The sequence below is a fragment of the Pomacea canaliculata genome, linkage group LG6 (assembly GCF_003073045.1).
Source record: "Pomacea canaliculata isolate SZHN2017 linkage group LG6, ASM307304v1, whole genome shotgun sequence".
In the NCBI taxonomy this organism is placed as follows: domain Eukaryota; kingdom Metazoa; phylum Mollusca; class Gastropoda; order Architaenioglossa; family Ampullariidae; genus Pomacea; species Pomacea canaliculata.
In genome coordinates this window covers 5982828-6000580 of record NC_037595.1, presented here as the reverse complement: position 1 = coordinate 6000580, position 17753 = coordinate 5982828, and the positions used below count along the sequence as shown (strand labels likewise).

General features: G+C 39.8%; 2 protein-coding genes across 2 annotated transcripts; both read left to right on the top strand.

Moving 5' to 3' along the window:
* The first annotated feature begins 1777 nt into the window (after positions 1-1777).
* LOC112566502 lies at positions 1778-7104 on the top strand. The gene is made up of 7 exons (XM_025242722.1): positions 1778-1936; positions 2469-2542; positions 3031-3287; positions 3852-4113; positions 5000-5117; positions 5721-5883; positions 6234-7104. Exons 2-7 carry the CDS (start codon positions 2491-2493, stop codon positions 6420-6422), a joined length of 1041 nt encoding a protein of 346 aa, XP_025098507.1. The 5' UTR covers positions 1778-1936; positions 2469-2490; the 3' UTR covers positions 6423-7104.
* Positions 7105-13012: 5908 nt separating this feature from the next.
* Positions 13013-17442, top strand: LOC112566501. The gene is made up of 7 exons (XM_025242721.1): positions 13013-13173; positions 14200-14268; positions 15021-15277; positions 15870-16131; positions 16236-16353; positions 16622-16784; positions 17158-17442. Exons 2-7 carry the CDS (start codon positions 14217-14219, stop codon positions 17344-17346), a joined length of 1041 nt encoding a protein of 346 aa, XP_025098506.1. The 5' UTR covers positions 13013-13173; positions 14200-14216; the 3' UTR covers positions 17347-17442.
* The last annotated feature ends 311 nt before the right edge of the window (positions 17443-17753 follow it).

Here is a 17753-nt window from a genome sequence, read left to right as displayed (position 1 = left end):
GATGCGGCTTGTTTGTGAATAAAGCTGGTATAGGATTTAAAGCAGTCGAAAATAAGTAGATGGTGTCCTATAAAAAGAACTGTGCAGACCAGGGGAAGGGGTGACGGCTTAACGATTGATATTGGGAAAATATTTCTTGTAGCTTAAAATGGACAACCTTTATTTTAGACTTTAACAGACTTTCAATAGTACTTTATATTTTCTGTGGGTTTTTATTTCTGGGGGTTTGCTTTGAATGCATCGCTGGAAATCTCAAAATGGAACACTTTTGGTTTGGGATGGAGTTTCCCACCAAAGTGCAGATAGTGGGAGTTATTAACCGTACCTAGGCCAAGAATAAAAGCTTTATCGCGCCAAGAGGTGATATCATTCGATCAAACATTCGAAAATACAGCCCTCGAAAGCGAAAAAAAAAAACTTTTACCGAAACATTTGACATTTGCACAGTGGCATCCTTCCACGCAACAGTATAAACCATCTCCTGACTGTTTATTGTTGTTACTGTCGCAGACTCTGCTGACAGCCAATGTAGTCATTCACTAAGCCGGAAGCTGCTCTGTTGATGGCTTCTTTCTAGGAGTTTATCGAAAAAAATCGTCTGCGAGCCGTTTAGGGAATACAGATTTATTCTGAAACTGTCACCGTCGTCAGGTGGCAGCTCGCGATAGTGTACCGGATACATAAATACTGGTCATACGAACTTGGATCAAGCGAACACTCACGACAGAAAATCGACAGACGTATAGAAGCTGGTGCATCGAGCGGAACGCGAATTCCGAGGGAAATTCATTTACTTTGATAATTATTGCGAGAGAGTTATCGCAAAATTTTTCACCTTTGCCTAGGTCAGCAGCAGCTGGTCAACGGACAAAGCGAACGACGAGCCGGAACACAAACTTTCCGGATGTCGAAAGTAAAACAACACGAACGCAGCAGCTGAGCAAAAAGAACAAGTAAACAATACCCAGCTGATGGCCAATTTGCAGAAATATTTCATCTCAACATTTTATCAAATAAAGTAGATGTTTGGCTTACGTGTTTCCCCTACCCCTTATTTCTGACGAAGATGCCTCAGTTCTCGATGTAGATGTCTTATGCAGTAAGGGTCTTTTCTAACGGGCTTTCCAGTTCCTGCTTTACATTACCACTCTTTTTTTATTTCTTTTTTATATCTTCAGAGCTCTTTTTCTTTAAAAAATAATTTGACACCTTATATGCAAAATGTTTAATGAGAACATTAATTTTGAATAGACACCAAACTCTGGCCCATTCCTCAGGATTCCCCACAAGATAGAAGCGGGGTAAGCGTGTCTTGAAATTTGTTACGCGACGGAGAGAACGACAGTTTCAGCAAATAAGGATAAAGAAAATCTGGTGGAGGGGCTTCAGAGGATAACAAAGGGGGAGGTAGTGAATGTAGGAGAGGGTGGGGGGTTAGCTTCTTGGAGTCCCACTAACTAAATTACTCGTCAGCCATCGTCGCTCTGACTTTCTTACCACCTTTAAGTCTAAATTTAAAACACATCTTTTCAGAATGGCGACATCAATGTCACAACATAAACGTGCATAAGGTGTGTCTGTAATTTATTTTGTGAGTGTATGTTGTAGTGGGCGTATCTGTTAAATGCTGATATGGGTGCATGGTTGATTATGATTTAGTCTGTGTATGGTTTATATTATCTTTGCACAGGAGCTATACAAATCCCCATTATTATTTTTTTAAGGAAGATGGAAAGTTTACGGACGATTAAGTAATCATATGATGTATGCACGTGCCAGCTGTCGCTGTAGTAAAAGTAAATGGTCATACTGTAAAGTTCTTTGTCTCCAGGTAGCATAAAAGTCGCGCCTCCCGCTGTCGAGAACAGGTCCTGATCCGGGTGAGTCGAAGACTGAATCTCGTGAAATCACGTCTACAGGAGAAACTCCGCGACAGGTGAGTAGTACTTCCAATGTGTGGGGCTTTGAACACTGTGATCATCCGACCTGTAATCATTTGAGACTGGTGTTGTTTAGAAGGACGGTCTCTCTTATATTTAGATACAGTCTATAAGAATATTCGATGTATAAAGCTAACATTGTTTCTTTGGTGCATGCGATGCATCATAATCCGAGCGATGCTGAGTATGAGCAGTGGGTTTACTGATTGTTAATATCGCCAAGCTTCAAAGTATGGAATTAGGCGATAAATAATCAGTTAACTTCACTATTAGTTTCTGCATCAATATTGTTAACCTTTCTGTGTGGACTATTGTCGCATGGCTTTGCGGTCCACACCGTCTGTCGTAGTCATTGTTAATAGCTGGTGCCATCTTTTCGGCAGGGAAGGGGTGATAGCAGTGTCAAAAGTGGGTTAAGTAGAATTGAGACGGCAAGTGGGAAAACATGCAGGACAGTCTTGGAAAGAACACTCAAGCAAAAAGTTTTACTATTTTTTAAAATTCCTTTTCTCTGTTGTTCTGTTGCAGAGCAGATTTCTTACAAGCAGCCATGAGAGGGGGCTTTATTCTTCTTTTTCTAGCCTCAGTGGCTTTTGTCGGTGGTGAGTAGAAAGCAGCGTGAGTGTATGTATGTTGGAAGGGGGAAGGGAAACTTGTCCATACTCACCTTACTTTTACAAGGGTGACGTAAAGCCAGGGATTCAAGCATCGGAAGAGTCAAGCTATCGTTAACTCAATTCTCCCACCCAAGAGGCCGACACTTGTTATTGGTCATGAACATGTATTTTTCTTTTCTTTTTATATTTCTAATTCTCCGATCTCCCGTTAGCTGTTTAGCAGCAACTGTTGGCGGTAGTGAGAATAAAAGCGAAGGGTCATGGAAAGACTTTTTTCGCCGTGTATGATTACACTTGGAACGAGTAGTTGGATCTTGGCGTCGAGTTTGCAAATAATTTCAATACATTGTACCTACTTAGTAGCAGTAGCACGAGTAGAAATAATACTACAGCTACTCATAATAGTTATAACAACAACAGGAATAATGTATGGCATGTATACCTGTGACATGCTTGTGTGTTACGTCACACAGGGAGAGCGGCGTTCACGTGTCGCTCCGAGTTCGGCAACCGCCTGGTGCAGTTTAACGACTACAGAGCCAGGGTGGAGCTGCCCTGCAAGTACAATGCTATCAAAGGCCAGCAATGCGGTGACTACATCATCAACGTCACCCCAGGTATCACCTATAACGGCGTTGATTACCTTTCTGCCACGGCCTGGTTGGGTGTCAAGAGGATCTCCGACGGCAAGTTCATTGAGTTCCGCACCAGCTACAAGATCGCCGGCAAAGTAAGGAACAACAAGTTTCATGTCTTGTAAACTGCTCGCTCTTTCTGTCTGTCTGTCTTGTTTTAGTAAATTAAAAAAATTAAAAAAGTTTTAAATATTTTATGAAGGTTAAGAAACTTCCAATATGCAGCTAGGACGTTTGCAAAAATGGCCCAGGAAAACATCTAACACAATACAAAGAAAAAAAAAATCCGGAAAAGATTATTTTTTAAATGTGCAGTGTGAATTAAATTAAAAATAACGAACTTATCAGATGACTAGATTATTCAAACATGGCTTTAGCTATTTATATCTTCACCAACTTATATAAAACATCCAAAAGTATTGACGTGGTGAGAAGTGAAAAAAATCTTGAACAGAGTGAATTTCGTCCTTTATGTGAATTTTTGTGTGTGTGTGTGGGTTTTTTTTCCATTGCGGAAGGAATAAAGAAGCGTACAGCACGTGGATGTCGCCAGTGAACAAGCAGAGAGGAAGAAAGAATATTTACTCGTGTACATGGTTTGTTGTGCTTGGACGTGAGTTGTGACCCCCTCACATCGTCCTATTTTTTGTTTTTCACAGTACCTGACAGAACTGCAGTGTGAGGGCTCAACAACCCTGCTGCCGATAGTGAAGAAGGACGGCGATCTAGAGTTCACCGACATCTTTAACTACACTCCCGAAGATGACCTCCTTGGTGTGATCTTCACTGAGAAACAAAATACCTGGTCATTCAGCTTTGGTCTGTATGAGTTCAAAGGCAGTAGATTCAAGTCTTCAGACTGGTCCTTCACTTGCAATGATGACAGCGTTCCACTAGTTCCGTATCCCGAGCAGCTCTGTGGTGAGAAAGATTTCCACATTTTTTTTCACAAGAAATCGATGATTTATGCATTTCGTAATTCCAATACATGTATATCTTATACAGTTTAGAAAACCACTTTTAGACATATTTGTCAAATAAACATCTACTGATCAGTTGGGGAAATTTTTTATATATTTTGTTGGTCTCAAACCCATGACAGCCCTAAACTATTCGGATAAATCTTTAAATGCAATAACATAATTCGAATGGGTTCCATTAGTCACTTAGACTATGTAAATAAACTAGTAAGCAGTAAAGAGTGTACATTAGAAGGATTAAATAATGTATACTAAAAACAGACCATCTTAATTTTTACAATGACATCTAGTGGAAACCTACCTACCTATCAAACACCGCTGAGTTGGGTGGCTTCATTCTTCGTCTGAAAATATACTTATGTTATAATAGTTGTAATTTTGTAGTAATGTTGCAAGAACTAAATCCCCCATACTTTACAATAAAATAGGGAAATCCTCTTATTAAATAAATCCTACTATACATCTGCAGGAAGTAATTGCCTTGACTATACGTAGGAGCGAGGTCATTGCCCGATATGCTTGATTCTTTAAAGCCATTGAGAATGTTTTGTTATAACTGAGTTGAACACCTATATATAACAAATACAACATTACGTCAACATTTTTGCTATTAAAATGCCGTGTTGAAAACAGGTAGATTACATATTTCTCTTTTTAAAAAGACAATACTTTAATTTTTTTCACATTAACAAATACGACGGTGTAATGTGCTTTGCCTTCTGCAGGATTTTGTCAGAGTCAGAACACATAGCATCATCATCAACATTCAAAAGCAGGAACACATAGTTTAGGATTTCTCTGTTTTAAATGTTTTCATTAAATTTCAGGAAATACAACCAAAAGCATTCTGAAGGACAGGACTGCCAGCTTTACCCAGTGGTCAGAAGACGAAGCCACTATTACATACGACGTGTTCAGTAATCCCGTGATTACCCAATACGAGAAGTAAGAATTAATTCCTCTTCGTGAAGGAAGTATTCTCCATCCCATTCGTTAGTCTATGAGTGGCAGAATGACAAGAGTTACAGTTAGGAGGACGTTATGTAAGTGTTAGATCCTAGCTTTTAATACAATCTCAACCCACAACTGGGTCACTTTAAACATAGGAGAACTGCTATTAGTGTTAAATATTATTTATTTTGTGACTGCTCTGTCATGAAGAAAATGCCCATTCCATTCTAGAGATATGTGACTACAAACAGCTCAAGGTCAACAACACAGATGTCCGGTGGTCCACGGATCTGTTTACTTTATCAAGGCCTAAACCAGGGGGAGACCTAGGTTCGAATATCTGTGTACAAACGCAGCGTCGAGATTTTTTTTATGTATATGACAACGTTTGTAGACGTGTATTTCGAGAACAAAAAATAAATGAGTTATTTGCCTACATTTTGGGAGCTCTATTGAGTCGTTAGAAAAAAAGACCTCCAACTAAAGAAGTATTCATATGATAAAGACTAACGTTCACACGCTGAGTAGAAGAGGACACTTACCGGTCCTCAAGTTTTTGCCAGTTCCCTCTCATTGTCTCCCTTGCGCATGTGACAGAATTGAAGATTTCTGCCAAGTCAGCCAGGACAAGCTCGTCAACCTCTGTCCCGACGATGCGGCGAGACAAAAGACCATCGCCGCATGTTGGAAGATCCTGGGTGAGAAAGGTCACCGGAAGTGTTTGACCAAGTACACCTTCTCACCCATCGAAATCTTTGCCGTGAGTTTCACGCATCTCTGTAGTGGTACGATAGAGACTGTCCTTGCTCAAAACATTCACGTGGGATGAAATTAAAATCTTGTGCTGAGTGAACAAGATTTTGACGATACGGTCTGTTCGTGGAATTCTATCCATATCGTGTTTGTAGGTGCGCAAGAAAAGCTTCAAATAATTCAATTTTTTCATAATAACACTGAATACGTCTACATTTCATAAGCAATCTCAAAGCATCGCTCTAGGTTTTAAATCCTTATATTTGATTTTGTATTGCAAACAACATTTGAGATTTATTGATTCTTCTCTTCTGCTGCTGCGTTATCACTACATGTTCTCTCCTCCTTGACTTGCAGAACTGCATAGACTGGATGTGTCAAGGAGCTCCGGCCAAGGACCCAACCAAAAGCTGTGACAAGGTCGCCGAAGCCATCGACGACTGTCGCGAGTTTCCGGGTCTGACGAGCCTGGTGAAGGAGTCCAAGTGCTACAGCGGCCTCTCGTACCGACTGAAGGACGACAGCCAGGATGACAGCTGTCCCTAAACCGTTGAAGTAACATCCCTTGTCACGCAAAGCTTTAAAGGCTTTATTTTTTTTCAGGGATTTGGCTGATCCTGTTCTCTAAACTGACATAAGTGTCAGAATGTGCTAACTGACCTTTCTATCCTAAGAATAGCAAAAGGTACTTCCTTTCCATATCCACCACCTACCTACAATTGAATACTTCAAATTTGCGCCGAAAACGCACCTTCTTCCTTGAGCATCGCTATTCACACAGTCCACACAGCGTTAGTCCTTTCCTCCCTCCCAAATTTCGGCTTACTACTATACTTTCCTACTTGTCTTCCTTGTTACTTTGTTCCCTTTTGCTTTTTCAATATTTGTGTTTTGTTTTCGTCGGTACTATTATTTATTATTTTATTTCTCGTATGCGTTCCATGTTATCCATGTCTCATTCTTTTTTTAAGCTCGAAGAGCATGCTCTTTTCGAGTATTAGCTCTCGCAGTAAAAAGCTTTCATTTATTATTATAAATGTATCATGTTCTTATTAAACAAGTCTCAAAGTAGAGCCTTGTACTGAACAGTGTTTAACCAGGTCACTCTAACCGGACTCGTTGTGCCGACTGGAATTCTTATGAAGGTGTGTCCCTTTGACGCTTATACTTTCTGCTAAATGCTAACAGAAGTATTCAATGTCTGAATAAACTTTATCTGCATTACTAATTACCATTTGTCTTTATTCTTATGATGGAGATATTTATTCTATCAATTATTGTAGAGAAAGACATTTAGACTTATGACATATTCAGTCCTTCGTCTTTCTTTCTTGCCTGTGCGACTTTTGCGTGATTTTGTGAGTGTGTGTGGTGTAATCTGGTGTGTGTGTGTACGGATGCCATTGTCGAAAAAGGGGAAGCCAATCAAGTAACAATGAGACATTTAGCGATTGCTTCCCTTGTTTTGTGCCTATGGGCATGTAACTCTGAAATGTTTCTAGCGGAGCAGACGATCAGAATCAGTGGCCATTCAAATTCAAGGTCTGCCAAAATTCATAATTAACTTTTCTGTTAATCTTGTTTATTTGTTTTTATCAAAAGAGCTGGACAACAGCTAAGTGTTTCTTCCTCAAGACATAAGTACCACAATCTTTATGGACGAAGATTTATTCAGAATGACAATCGAGTAACTAAATCTGTTGTTTCAGCGATAAAGAATCGTTTCTAAAATGTTGCTCGGTAAGTCTCTCATTCCATGGAATTTTTGACACTCATTGTGAAAACAAGTAGGAAATGGAACGAAGCTGTTAAATGGTAGAGAAAGAAGAAAAAGAAATACAAAGCCTTTTTTCAAAGGGTTTAGACTTTTGTGAAAAAAATTGCAACCAAATTATAGTGGATTTTTTGTGAATAACAAGCATGTGACGGCGGTATTTGCTTTTGTTTGATCTTATATTAGCATTATGAAAGCATTTCATCCGTCTTCATGTCCTAACTCATGAAGTGCTTTGATTATATCAGCATTTCTCACACATCCACCAACACGCTTGCGCTCTTTCACTCACTCACACACACACACTGTAGAAAACCAGTTTTCTATCTTGAACTTCAATTAACTTTGGGCCAAAAGTACAAGATGGGTCTGTCATATACAGCTCTACAGCTTGTTTTGATGAGATCAAAACACCAAACAAAAATATTAATAATTCCACATACATTAAAGCACATAAACTCCCTCTTTTTCACGATAAAAGTCTTTGATTAAAGTTCACTTTGTAGCAAGAATGTTTTTAAAGCCTCCGCCGTCCAACAAATTTCTCTCTTAAGAAATCCGATACACAGTCTTTTCCCAGTTGCCGCATCTCTTGAAGTTCAGTGAGATTCAGCGCACTAACTAAAAACAAACAGAGAAAAAGGAAGAAGAAAAAACTAAACAGAACACTATTTTCTTCAAAATCTTTTTTAAATTCACTATATTACTAATTCAATATTCTCTAATGACAAATATAAATTAAAAAAACTGAAGTAGACTCACCTCAACAAGTTTCACGTGAATAATTTACACTTTTAATCAATCTGGTCAAGACTTTACAACTTGAAGTCTGGTCAAGACTTTACACACGGGCAAGAACAAGCGACAGGCACAAAAAAATCACTCGTTTTTTCTCAATCCTAGTGTTTACTATTTATACGAGTGCAGGCCCTCAATGACACCGTTACACCAAAGAAAAAGCTGCCGCTATGAGACGCTCACTCCCTCGCTCGCTCCCACGCACACACCCACACACACGCAAAACACTCGCCATCCGCCCTCGCTTACCGTTCTCATTCAAACAAAAGCAAACGAACAAACAAAAAAGTAACAGGTTTGTTACAGGGTCATCACGTGGTCTTCTAATCTTTGTGTGCTTATAATCTGGTACGGAATAATTAAATTCTCCAGGACTGAATCATTTGAAAAGTATTATACTAGCACAGGAATGCCCAACCTACTGCGACGCGGTGCCATCCGGCCCGCGAAACTTCTGCCCACAGTGCAGGAAATCGGCATGTTAGTAATAAAAAAAAAAAAAGACCTAAAAAACGAAAAAAAGGGAAGAAGAGGTATTTATCCCTACGTGCGGGCGTCTCAATTTTTTTTTCGATGGACGAACATTTGATTCAGTGCGATGCAGCCGGACATTCAGAAGTTGGTTTCGGGTAAACAACTTCAAATATCCCACTAATTACTACATAAGTAACGGCAAGTACAACTTGTTTCTAATAAAAATGGTATCTGCTCTATTTTTTTGTTGTTTTTTTTTTTGTATTTTTGAGGTGAAGCGGCCCGTGACAAGCATGTCGGAAATGTGTATGGCCCGCAGGCCGAAAAAGGTTGGGCATCACTGTACTAGCACTATTCCACTTTGCAGCAATTTATAGTATTGTACAGCACTTTTTACTACTAACAAAATAAATAAATAAAAAAATAAATGTATTTAACTGATTTCGGCACCCACCCATAGCTAACTACTTGTATTATTTATAGTATTTTATAGTACGATTTGTGTCTTTTTTCTTCACACCAGTAATAACTTCCACGTCTCTTACATTATTTGAAACCTTTGCTTTGTTAACACTTTTCCCCCTATCATTACATCAGCTGCTTGTGGACTCGTCATGTTTGAGTATTGTCGATAGCGTCGATTTAATCTTGTTGTATGAATAAATAATTCAGACATTGTCACAGATGCTCACATGCGCGCTTAACACTCAAACAATCGTCCGGACAGTAGCGATTTTTTTTAAAAACTGGCAAGACAACTAAGTCTGCCTCTTTGTAGGCCCTGTCTAAATTTAATTTTTTAAAAGTGCCACAGCAATGAATAAAAATTCATGATAAGTGAAAAAATTAGATCTCAATATGCATCTAATAGCTACTCCTTAACATTTCCCAACGACTCCAGTTCTACCACGGTGTTAAAAAAAAGTTTCGTTTTCTCATATTTATATTCAGACAGAAAAATACGAGGATTTATAGTTCGGCATAAGGTTACATACATAGACTGAGTTGTGAGGGATTCTAATATCACGGGTAAAAGCAAAGAACAGCAATGACGAAACTGCGAAAAGAAATGCATTCTTACATCTGTCAAGCTCTCGTCACTCCGAAGAGCCGTATTGTTCACATTCATAAGCCCCACCAAAGATGCCACTCATGCTAGGCCGATTGTTGGATTATTGCGCACGCAAAGGATTATTATGACCGCTGCAACGCTGTAATTTTTTCTTCTTGTTCCCACGAGCAGTCTGTGTAATATAATACAATATCTTTTTCAGGTTTTGGAAGGCTATCTGGCCTAAATCAATATCAAATACTGACTTCATAACAGATGTGATTCGGAGACCGCTGCGATGAAAGTCTCACAGGCACTACAAACCAATCTCCGAATGATCATCAATGTCCCGTTCCTGAAGCCCTGGTCACTCAAAGCTTTAGGATCTTTTAACTCGTTGCATCAGCCTATTGCAGTGTAGGTTTTAACTCCTTAATTAAATGAATATATAGCATGTTAAATCATGCAGAAGATGCGTTGGATCAAGTGACCAGTGGGAGAGACGGCGATAGGGGGATGCGGGGCCTCGCACTTGTTAGCGCGGGGTCTTGGGCGGTGGCCCCTGCTCGCCCCTCCCCCACACATCCCTCGTGCCGGTTCGGCTAGAGGTGACCAGTTTCTCTTCGTTAGTCCTTGGAATAATAGTCAGCGCATGAGTCGCCACGTTGCTAGTGTCCCGGATAAATAATTACCACTCACATGAACTTTTATCAAACGCACGACAGAAAATCGACAGACGTATAGAGACTGGTGCATCGATCAGAACGCGAATTCCGTGGAAAATTCGTGGATTTGAATGATTACGGCGATAATTTTACCGCAGATTTTTGTCACCTTGCCCCTGTCTTCACCTTGGTCAGCAGCAGCTGGTCAGCGGACAATGCGAGGCGGGTCACAACTTTGCCGCAGCTGTCTAGAGTAAAACAAAAGCAAGCAAACAATATCCAGCGCATAGCCAACTTCAATCTGACAGGAAACGATAATTCTTATTTTCTTGTGTTCCCTTTTTCTTTCTCATAAGAATTTTGAGTATACTTATTTTTAGACATCACTAGCAAATTAATCATTAATGAGAAGTTCTTCAAACACACGGCTTCAGACGAATTCTTTCAAAATCTAAGAGCAGAAAAATGGTACATCTTTTAGATAACTTTGCGGTTTTGTTTTGTTGTTTGTTTGTTTTTTTTTGTGTTTTTTTTGTTTTGTTGTTTGTTTGTTTGTTTTTTTTTGTTTTGTTTTGTTTTTTTGTTGTTGTAAATATAAGACATTTTCGGGAATATATGTAAAACAATAAACCTATCCTTATCAAAAACTGGTTATGTCTGGATATGGGATATATCTGGATAGACACCTACTTACCAAAAAAACGTATATTTCTGTCCTATCAAGTTTTTATGCACAAATATTCTGTGAGTATGGATTTTTTTTATCTTTCGGTGGTTTCATATGATTGTTAAGAAATATTTACAAAAACAGACGAGAATATTTAGAGAGCACCAAAGACTATATGCGCGTACGCAAAAAATCTCTCCTCTTTGTTTTTCCCATGGACTATCACTATATCAAACAGCACAAAAAAAACCATATTGCATCTATCCGACACGAATCGTATGGACTATTCTACGAATAGAAAAACCAGTGCTGTTGTTCAGCATGATGTCCAGGTTTTCACAATCTAAAGTAGTTTATAACTATAGTATTGACATCGAACCCAAACCTATAAACCAAAACCCAGCCTATTATCCCATTTAAATATCAAATCCAAAGCTAGCACAAATATTTCATCTTCTTTTGCTACCAAATGAAGCAGATTTTGTTTTGTTTCATCCTATCTCCTTTTTTTCTAGTGGTTTTTGAAACAAGGGGACTAACAAACACTCTTTCTTAATTATGGGAACAAGGCGCAAGAAGTCATCGATGTGGATGTCTTCTACAGTCTTTTCTGCCTGGTTTTTGACCTGACGCTTTATAAATGTGCTAACTGATGTTCTTACTACCTACCCCGGCGATTTCCTCTGCTTTTTTACACTCCTGTGCATAATATTTTATATATATATAGTATATTACCCACCCAAGTGTCAACTCAAAGCCCGCCGTTCACCTGATCGCCGATGTGATACATAAATCAGACGCCATTTGCCCTGACTTTCCCAAGTTTATCCTTGGTGATTTTATTCATTGTTGGATTACCGGGACATTTAAAAGCTATGAGCAATATGTATCCTGCTCCACCACACAGAGAAACTCTATTCTCGAGCTTTATTATGGCGCTGTCCCCAGTGCTTACAAAGCTCTATGCTTACCATCCCTTGGAGGGTCGTGCCACACCGGCATTCTCCTGGCGCCGGTGCATAAGACAGTGGGTCGGCGATGAACCCCGGTGGGAAGACAGTAAAGTGCTGGACAGAAGAGAATATCATCCACCTGCAGGGGTGCTTCGACTGCACAGACCAGCAGTTTTTTTTTTTAATAATTCCATTCTAGATGACTTGGCTGATGTTGTGTCTTCGTACATCACTTTCTGTGTTGACACAGTCATACCCTCATGCCAGGCTTCTCTTTGCTGATTTTGCTTCTGCTGTTAACACTGTGCAACCTCACTTGTTGGCGGAGAGTCTAGCTTCAGACTACCATCTATTCCACTAACTAACTCTTTGGAATCTGGACTTTTTAACCAACAGGCAACAGAGAGTTTACGTTAACGGTCTTCTCTCAGATCCCGTTTTGGTCAGTTTTATATTCATGTGCACAGTACATAATAAGAATATTTAATTCGAATATTTATCAGATTTTGTCCAACTTCAGTTTCTTTGATGTCTTGCAAGGTAGATGAAGAGAGGCTAACTAACATAAGACAGTGTCGGGTGAAACATGTCTGGTAATATGGAAAGAAAGCAAGTATTGTTAAAGAAAATCCGGGGGCGTCAGAGGATAACAAAGGTCGAGGTAATGTTGTGTGTGTGTGGTGGGGGAGGTCAGTTGAGACGGATGGGAACATTGCTGACGATTGGGTAGTAATATGATATATGCACATGCCAGCTGTGGCTGTGCATGAAATGTAAATTTTCGATGATGTTTTTGTGTCGCCAAGTAGTATAAAAGTTGCGTCGTTAGCATTGTCCAGAACAGGTCCTCACCCGGTGAGCCCAAGACAGTCTGAATCTCGCGAAATCACGTCTGAAGGAGTAACTCCGTGACAGGTGAGTATCGCTGCAAATATGCAGGGCTTGGATCACTGTGATCATTTGTTGTTGTTTTGAAGGACATGTTCGTGATGACAGCTCAAACCATATACCTCCAGCTATCATTACGCGTGGTTTAGTATTTAAGAATATGTAAGAACTGTAAGAACTTCAGTGTATAAGACTAACAGCGATTCCATGGTGCCTACAATGCAGCGTAAACAACGGACTGTTCCGCGTGAAAAGCGGGCTTACTGATTGTTATTTCCCTGTAGTCGTATCACAGTGGGGTAGCAAGTAAATATAGGTAAAAAGAAACCAACTGCATAACTGATTACTATAGGACCAAACACTTTGTTATTATTTTCTAATACCAATAAGACTGTGAGGAAGTTAGTTATGTCTTTCTGCATAGGGCATATATTAGAGTTTGTGAATTTCCCTGTATATGGTCATGACCCTGTTGGATCAAACATTCACCTTCTTTCTTTCTCTCTCTCTTTTTCTCTGTTTCTCCTCTCACTATCGTGTGATTGTCTTTATCTATTACTATTTCCAAGATTCATTTTCCCACTCAGCGCATGGCAAAGATCTTTCACGTTTCTCGCTTAATACCGCAAAATATGGAATTAGGCGGTAAAATGATTAGTAAACTCCCCTATTAGTGTCTGCATCAATACTGCTGACATTTTTGTATTGCTTATCTTTCTGTGTGGTCGTACATCGCATGGCTTTGCGGCCCACACCGTCTGTCGTAAGCACTGTTTATTGTTGGTGCCATCGATACCGGCGACTTTTCCACAAGGAACTATAATACACATAAGCATGGCAGACAGCTACCTGTTGCGATGAGAAGGGTTATGGTGTTCCTTAAGTATGTAAATAATTCTGGAGTCATTAATGCCAGATGTTGTCACAGGTGGGTCAGGTAGTTACAAAGGCAAGGGAGAGAACATGAAGGGTTGTCTTGGAGAGAAACAACTAAGATTTTTACTTGATTTTGTGCAGCCCGCAAATTTCTTGTTCTTTGTTTTTCTGTTGCAGATTTCATACAAGCAGCCATGAGAGGGGGCTTTATTCTTCTTTTTCTAGCCTCAGTGGCTTTTGTCGGTGGTGAGTATAAAGAAGCGTGAGTTTTGTTAGGGGGAGGGTATATACGCACCTTAACTTTAGACGGTTGACGTATAGCCAGGAATTCCTGCACAGAAAAATTCAAGCTATTGTTCACTCACTCCACCCAACCAGGTTTACTCAATTATTAATGGTCATGCACAAGCATTTTTCTTTTCTCTTTACATTTGTTTTTCCGATTTACTCGCTAGCTCACAGTGCCTGGCAGCAACTTTTGGGGGTGTTGAGAATAAAAGGGGAGGGTCATGAGAAGATGTTTGGCCTTTCCCACTCTCTTTGCCATGTATAATGATTTTATACTTGACTTGCATTAATTGCACTTGTACAGTTCACATGACCTCGCCAATCAATAAACCAGTATAGGAAATTAAAGTGCGTTGTAGCAATAATGCAACCATAATCTACACGGTCATTTGTATAGAGTTTGAAAAGAATATCAGAACACCAGCAGAAATAGTTCTCGTCATCATTGTAGTAGTAGTAGTAGTAGGATGAGTATTTATTGCAGTAGTATGGCACGTTGCAGAATAATTAGAAGCATGAACATCAAAATGAACATTTAGCCCTAGGCATAGACTTGCAAATAATTTCAGTACAAAGTAGCTATTTTAGACAGAGCTAGACAGAGAAACAGTGCAAATAAAAATACTACTATTACTACTAATAATTATAGCAACAACAGCAGCAGTGTGACCCATGAAAATATGTGAACATCTGTATGTTACGTCACACAGGGAGAGCAGCGTTCACGTGTCGCTCTGAGTTCGGCAACCGACTGCAGCAGTTTAACGGCTACAGAGCCAGGGTGGAGCTGCCCTGCAAGTACAATGCCATCAAAGGCCAGCATTGCGGTGACTACATCATCAACGTCACCCCAGGTATCACCTATAACGGCGTTGATTACCTCTCTTCCACGGCCTGGTTGGGTGTCAAGAGGATCTCCGACGGCAAGTTCATCGAGTTCCGCACCAGCTACAAGATCGCCGGCAAAGTAAGGAACAACAACCTTCTTGTTTTTCAGACTGCTGACTCTGTTTGTCTGTCTTTCTAACTTTTTATTTTAGCAAATTTAATTGAAAATAGCACTTTAAGAGACCTTCAATCCATGGCTGATGCTTGCAAAAGTGGGCCGCGTCTTTCAAATAAAAACAAAGACAAATATTATTTGAGTAAAAAAGATATAGCATTCGTTTTTTTTCTTTACTGTAAATAGACTGATTAGATGGACAGATAGTTCAAACATTTTTTTCCTCCACTTTCAACTTTACTAAGGATCCGAAAATTGGTGTGAGTGAAACAATGTGTAGCATAAATAGTTACTGAAGCCAGAATGACTTTCTTAGCTTTTCGTGTTTTCTTTGAATTATCAAAGACACTGAATACTAGTATTATTACTTTTATACTATTTTTTCCTTGTGCTAGCGATGAAGAAGCATACATCATGTATATCCGACATTGCTATTGGATAGCTCTGTATCTACAGAGAGACAGAGACAGAAGAGAAAGAGAGAATATTTTCACGCGGTTTGTCATTCTTGGACGTGAGTTCATGTTCCAGTCAGCTGGTCATTTTATTTTTACAGTACCTTACAGAGCTGCAGTGCAAGGGGTCAACAACTCTGCTGCCGGTAGTAGTGAAAGACGGAAATCTTAAGTTCGCCGACATCTTTAACTACGCTCACGAAGATGACGGCCTTGGTGTGATCTTCACTGAGAAACAAAATACCTGGTCATTCAGCTTTGGTCTGTATGAGTTCAAAGGCAGTAGATTCAAGTCTTCTGACTGGTCCTTCACTTGCAATGATGACAGCGTTCCACTAGTTCCGTATCCTGAGCAGCTCTGTGGTGAGAAAGATTTCCACACAAGAGATCGACTCTGAAACCTTTGTGTACTTAAAAGTGTGTGTGTGTGTGTGTGTGTAAAATGTTTTGTTTACATGAAATTTCAGGAAATTCCAGCAAAAACATTCTGAAGGACAGGACTGCTGGCTTCACCGAATGGTCAGACGATGTAGCCACTGTTATGCTCGACGTGTTCAGCAATCCTAAGATTGCTCAATATGAGAAGTGAGAATTAATTTCTTCTTGTGAAGGAAACATTCTCCATCCTAGTCTTTAGTCTCTGAGTCACAAAATGACAGTCATGCACGTGTAACAGATCCTATCCTTAACTATAATCACAACTCAGAACTTGCGGACAATTAATTATTCTGTCACTACTTTGTCATATGCTGATGACTAACACGCTCACACCTTGAACAGAAGGGGATACTTACTGGACGTTGTGCTTGCCAGCTCTCTCTCTCTCTTATTGTTTTCTTTGTGTTTGTGACAGTATCGAAGACTTCTGCTTAGTCAGCCAGGACAAGTTCGTCAACCTCTGCCCTGACGACGCAGCGAGAATAAAGACCATGGCCGCGTGCTGGAATATCCTGGGTGAGAAAGGTCACCGCAAGTGTCTGACCAAGTACACCTTCTCACCCATCGAAATCTTTGCCGTGAGTTTCACGCACTGTACAGCTGTATGATAACACTGTTACTATCCAGGAAACAATTATAAAAACACATTCTCAAAGGGATGAAAATGTCTAATGATGAATGGAACAGTTTGTTCGCTGAACTCTATATCGCGCTGCTTAGTGCGCTAGATCGTGAATTTAACACCGTTAACACGTTTTATTTTGTTTTATAAAGCACAGGTGATACTCAAAATTCCTGACTTTATTTATCAGTTTTCTGTTGATGACTTTGGTGAGCAGCATCGTTATATTATAGATTTATTTTACCATTTTTAACATTTCTGATTTCCTTCTTTGTTTTGCTGGATAATCATAATAAGTCCTTTTACGTTAAGCTTTTTTCTTCCTGCAGAACTGCATAGACTGGATGTGTCAAGGAGCTCCACCCAAGGACCCAACCAAAAGCTGTGACAAGGTCGCCGAAGCCATCGACGACTGTCGCGAGTTTCCGATTCTGACGAGCCTGGTGAAGGCGTCCAAGTGCTACAGCGGCCTCTCGTACCGGCTGAAGGACGACAGCGAGGATGACAGCTGTTCCTAAGCCGCAGAGGTCACAACATTTGACAGCGATGATACCACGCAACGTCTTAGAGGCTATAACTGCATTAGTGCTTTTTAGCCACAATATTTTTTTTCTGGTCATTTCGATGATCATGTTCTCTAAATTGACATACCTGTCAGAGTTTGCTAACAGATCTTTTTCTCTCAAGAAGAGCAAACAAATCTTCAATCTTATTAAACTCAGAAGAAAACTCAAAGAAAAGCCTTGTACTGAGCAGTCCTTAGCCTGAGTACTCTAGCAGCGCAGTCGTTGTGCCGACTGAAAGTCTCTTTGACGCTTACACGTTATGCTAAATGCTAACAGAAGCACATATCTTCTGAATAAACTTTATCTGAAACATGACTAACCTACACTCGTAATGTTGAAAGTAAGTGTGGGTTTGTGTG

Excerpts from the sequence above, each read along its gene's own strand:
- LOC112566502 (XM_025242722.1), top strand. The coding sequence starts at position 2,491 with ATGAGAGGGGGCTTTATTCTTCTTTTTCTAGCCTCAGTGGCTTTTGTC. Across the intron at positions 2,543-3,030 it reads CTCAGTGGCTTTTGTCGGTG|GGAGAGCGGCGTTCACGTGT; the intron begins GTGAGTAGAAAG and ends TACGTCACACAG. Across the intron at positions 5,884-6,233 it reads CACCCATCGAAATCTTTGCC|AACTGCATAGACTGGATGTG; the intron begins GTGAGTTTCACG and ends CTTGACTTGCAG.
- LOC112566501 (XM_025242721.1), top strand. The coding sequence starts at position 14,217 with ATGAGAGGGGGCTTTATTCTTCTTTTTCTAGCCTCAGTGGCTTTTGTC. Across the intron at positions 15,278-15,869 it reads GCTACAAGATCGCCGGCAAA|TACCTTACAGAGCTGCAGTG; the intron begins GTAAGGAACAAC and ends TTATTTTTACAG. Across the intron at positions 16,785-17,157 it reads CACCCATCGAAATCTTTGCC|AACTGCATAGACTGGATGTG; the intron begins GTGAGTTTCACG and ends TTCTTCCTGCAG.